General features: G+C 32.4%; 1 protein-coding gene across 1 annotated transcript in view; it reads left to right on the top strand.

Annotated features, from left to right (window-relative positions):
• Positions 1 to 3,658, top strand: part of LOC108576550 (splicing factor, arginine/serine-rich 15) — a 6,724-nt gene that overhangs the window by 626 nt on the left and 2,440 nt on the right. The window contains exons 2-13 of the mRNA XM_017939568.1: positions 8 to 319; positions 398 to 585; positions 691 to 969; positions 1,063 to 1,209; positions 1,287 to 1,537; positions 1,663 to 1,866; positions 1,971 to 2,104; positions 2,184 to 2,392; positions 2,568 to 2,745; positions 2,829 to 3,143; positions 3,289 to 3,516; positions 3,640 to 3,653. Coding sequence (XP_017795057.1) covers positions 8 to 319; positions 398 to 585; positions 691 to 969; positions 1,063 to 1,209; positions 1,287 to 1,537; positions 1,663 to 1,866; positions 1,971 to 2,104; positions 2,184 to 2,392; positions 2,568 to 2,745; positions 2,829 to 3,143; positions 3,289 to 3,516; positions 3,640 to 3,653 — 2,459 coding nt within the window. The remainder of the gene's footprint in view (positions 1 to 7; positions 320 to 397; positions 586 to 690; positions 970 to 1,062; positions 1,210 to 1,286; positions 1,538 to 1,662; positions 1,867 to 1,970; positions 2,105 to 2,183; positions 2,393 to 2,567; positions 2,746 to 2,828; positions 3,144 to 3,288; positions 3,517 to 3,639; positions 3,654 to 3,658) is intronic.

Raw genomic sequence — 3,658 nt, 5'->3', positions numbered from 1 at the left:
ATTTTAGTTATTAATTTTATATTACAGTGTAAGCCAGAGTACAAAGTGCCTGGGCTGTATGTCATAGATTCAATTGTACGCCAGTCCAGACATCAGTTTGGAGTAGAGAAAGATGTCTTTGCTCCACGCTTTGCCAAGAACATGCAAACCACCTTCTTAAATCTTTTGAAATGTCCTCAGGAAGACAAAAGCAAAGTAATAAGAGTGTTAAACCTTTGGCAAAAGAATGCAGTCTTTCCTTCTGAGGTTATACAACCTCTATTTGATCTTGCAGACCCAAATCATCCAATACATAAAGAACAAGCAGTCAATACCAATGGTAAAAAAGAAATTATAATTTAGTATATAGAATTTAAATAAAATTCATTAAATAGTGAGTATCCATTATTATTTTTAGGTACACTGAATGTGTCTACAGCAAATAATGCAAGCATTACTGGAACTTCTGTAAAGACTCCTCCCCTGACTGCAAAAAATGCAGTAAAGGATCAGAAATTATTTTCATCCGCTAAGCCAATTGATCCTGCTTGGCTTGCACAAACAAAAATGGAAACAGCAAATATAGTCAACGCTAATAAACTTTTAGTAAGTTTTGTTTTTACACTTATTTTATTTTATAACTTTTGTAATTATATTTATTTACATTATACCTTTTTCAAAATGAATATAACTTCAATTTTCTCTTTTTAGGGGCAATCAAATTCAAGTCAAATGGATGCTTCTTTTCTTGATCAGTTACAACATTTACAACAATTATTATTAAAAAAGCAAGAGTCCACAAATGAACAAAAAAGTTCTGTAAAATTTGATAAAAAACTTTTAGATTTTGATTATGGTGAGGAAGAAGATGACGATGTTGTTGTTGCTAATTCTCCAGCAGCAACAGCAGGATCTAACGCTGGCCAACATAATGCAGTTTCTACGGGAAATAGTTTGGAAAGTCTTGGACTTCTGTTAACAAATCCAGAGGTACAAATTAATCATTCTTGCATTATTATAATTGAATTAAACAAGAATCTATTCTTCATCTGTAATATAACTTAATTAATGGTTTAATAATAGGTTTTGAGACAGCTTCAAACATTACAACAAACAATGCAAGGAAGTACTTCTTCATCACAACATGAAACAGAAGAAAAAATGCGAAAACTTCAACAAATGAAGCAACAGGAAGAAGAATTTGATAAGCATCTAGCTCAAACTGTTCCTGTACGTTATTGACAGTAAATATAAAAATTGATTCTATTAACTTTACATATATTAATTAAAATTCATTTTTATTTCAGAATTTACCATTTGCGTCAGAATGTGAATTAAAGCCTTCGGACATTTTGAAACCAAATCAACAAAATACGTATACAACAAATGTAAGTAGCGGAGTCATACAAGATATGAGTCAACCTCCTCCTGGTTATCCACCGGCTCTACCGTATGCCTCTCAACCTTTATCAAATATTAGGCAGATTAATCAACAGACGCATCAAAATCAAAAGAGTCCACTTCTTGATGAACGGCAAGACACACAAGATTATTCTGGGTAAACATTTCTTGACAATCAGTTTCATAATTTTATTAAAAAACAGTTTTATTTTAATATATTTTTCATTTAATTTAACTTCGTCGTAATATTAAAATTAATTTTTAATACGACATTATTTATAGAAATGGTACAAGACGAGATAGTAGCAGCGTAGAAATTGTAAATTGTGAAAATACAAGATCACAAAGTAGATCACCTGATCGGTACAGACATCACAGTCGATCTAGATCACCAAGGCATAGAGATAGAGATAGAGATAGAGACAGGGATCGAGATCGAGATAGAGATAGAAAATCTCGATCAAGAAGTAGATCTAGGAGAAGAAGGTAATCTTATATATTTCTTATTGAAGTAATATTTTTTATTTAAATCAGCTGTTTACTTGTGCAAAATAGTTTATTATCGGGTGATGAAATGTATCATATTACAGATCTCGTTCAAGAGATAGAGGACGTGATAGAAAACGGGAAGATAGTCGAGAAAAAATGACTGAGGAAGAACGGGAAAAGGAAAGAGAAAGACGCAAACGTGGATTACCACCTATTGTGAGGGACAAATTAAGTGGTAATTTGCACTTTCTCTACATATGCATTTGCTTGTTAATTGAATAAATTTTTAGTGAATTTACTATGTCTACTTGTAGTTTGTAGTACTACTCTTTGGGTAGGACATTTATCAAAATTGGTGCACCAAGAAGAACTCTCAGACACTTTTGGAGAATTTGGTGATATTGTCAGTATAGATTTAATTTCGCCTAGGGGTTGCGCCTTCATATGTATGAATAGAAGACAAGATGCATATAGGGCGCTTACAAAGCTTAAAAACCATAAAATGCAAGGAAAAGCAATCACTGTAAGCTAATATTTGATCATCTCTAAGTATATTAAAATTGCTTTCGTTTTTAGTTCTTAATTGATTGTAATTATTATTAAAACAAATTTATCATTAATTTCCATCTTTTGCATTGTTAAGTGACAATAGGAAAATATTTTTTTTTTAGAATAATAGAATTTGTAATATATTTCAGTTAGCTTGGGCACCAGGAAAAGGAGTAAAGGGGAAGGAATGGAAAGATTATTGGGAAGTTGAATTAGGAGTTAGTTATATTCCGTGGAATAAATTAGTTAATGTTACTGATCAGGATTTAGAACTACTTGAAGAAGGAGGTATGATTGATGAAGATACTCTGCCACCTAATTTAAAAGGTAAACAAAAAATACTTTTAGTTAACTCCCGCACTATTTTCAAAAAATTAAAATATTTTTTACTTAATTAGTATATTTTATAGGTAAATTAAAGCATTCCGGAACAAATGCAGACGTGCTTCAACAACAGCTGCAACTGCAACAACAAGCTTTAGTTGCAGCTGCTGGAATCCCAAATTTGGCAGATGGTATTGTAAATGTAATGCAACCTTCAACTAGTGCTCAACAGCAACAACAATCTCAACAGCAAACTCAGCAACAAGGTCAACAGCAACAACAAGTAATCGATACAAGCCAACCACCACCGATTAGACCACCTACATCAGCTGCACTTTTACCACCACCAAATACGCAGTTACAAATGATGCCGCCTGCTTTCACCATGCCAGGAGTTCCTCGTAAGTAATTTTACTCAAATATTTTTTCTTAGTATCAAATAAAAACTTTAATAATAATAAATATTTTAATTGGGAATTAGTACTTGTATTTTTTCAAGTTTTTTTTTTTTTATTTTACCACCTCATATTATTTTTTACTGTTTAGGTATGATTGGACCAATGGGATTACCAATGGCGCACAGTTTAATGCCGAATGTTCCAATAGGTGTACCACCCCCAAATATGCAAAGTTTGTTAGGACCACCAGGAATGATGCAAACTATGTTAACACCTCCAGTAAATTCTCCATTTGGAGCTGGCGTTGGTGTTGGTTTATTAACACAGATTCCTCTACCAGCACCAGCCGCACCTTCTGATAAACCTAATTCTACTGGTGTGTATAAATTAATAAAGTGTGTATATTAATAAAGTGTAATTAAGTGTAAGTAATTAATAAAGTGTAAACTAGTAAAGTGTGAAAGGAAGTAATACAAATTTGGAATTCCTAATATTGTAGGAATGCCACACAATGTTCC

This window comes from Habropoda laboriosa, unplaced genomic scaffold (genome assembly GCF_001263275.1).
Source record: "Habropoda laboriosa isolate 0110345459 unplaced genomic scaffold, ASM126327v1 scaffold54, whole genome shotgun sequence".
NCBI classification, from domain to species: domain Eukaryota; kingdom Metazoa; phylum Arthropoda; class Insecta; order Hymenoptera; family Apidae; genus Habropoda; species Habropoda laboriosa.
This window is presented reverse-complemented; position numbering and strand designations above follow the sequence as displayed.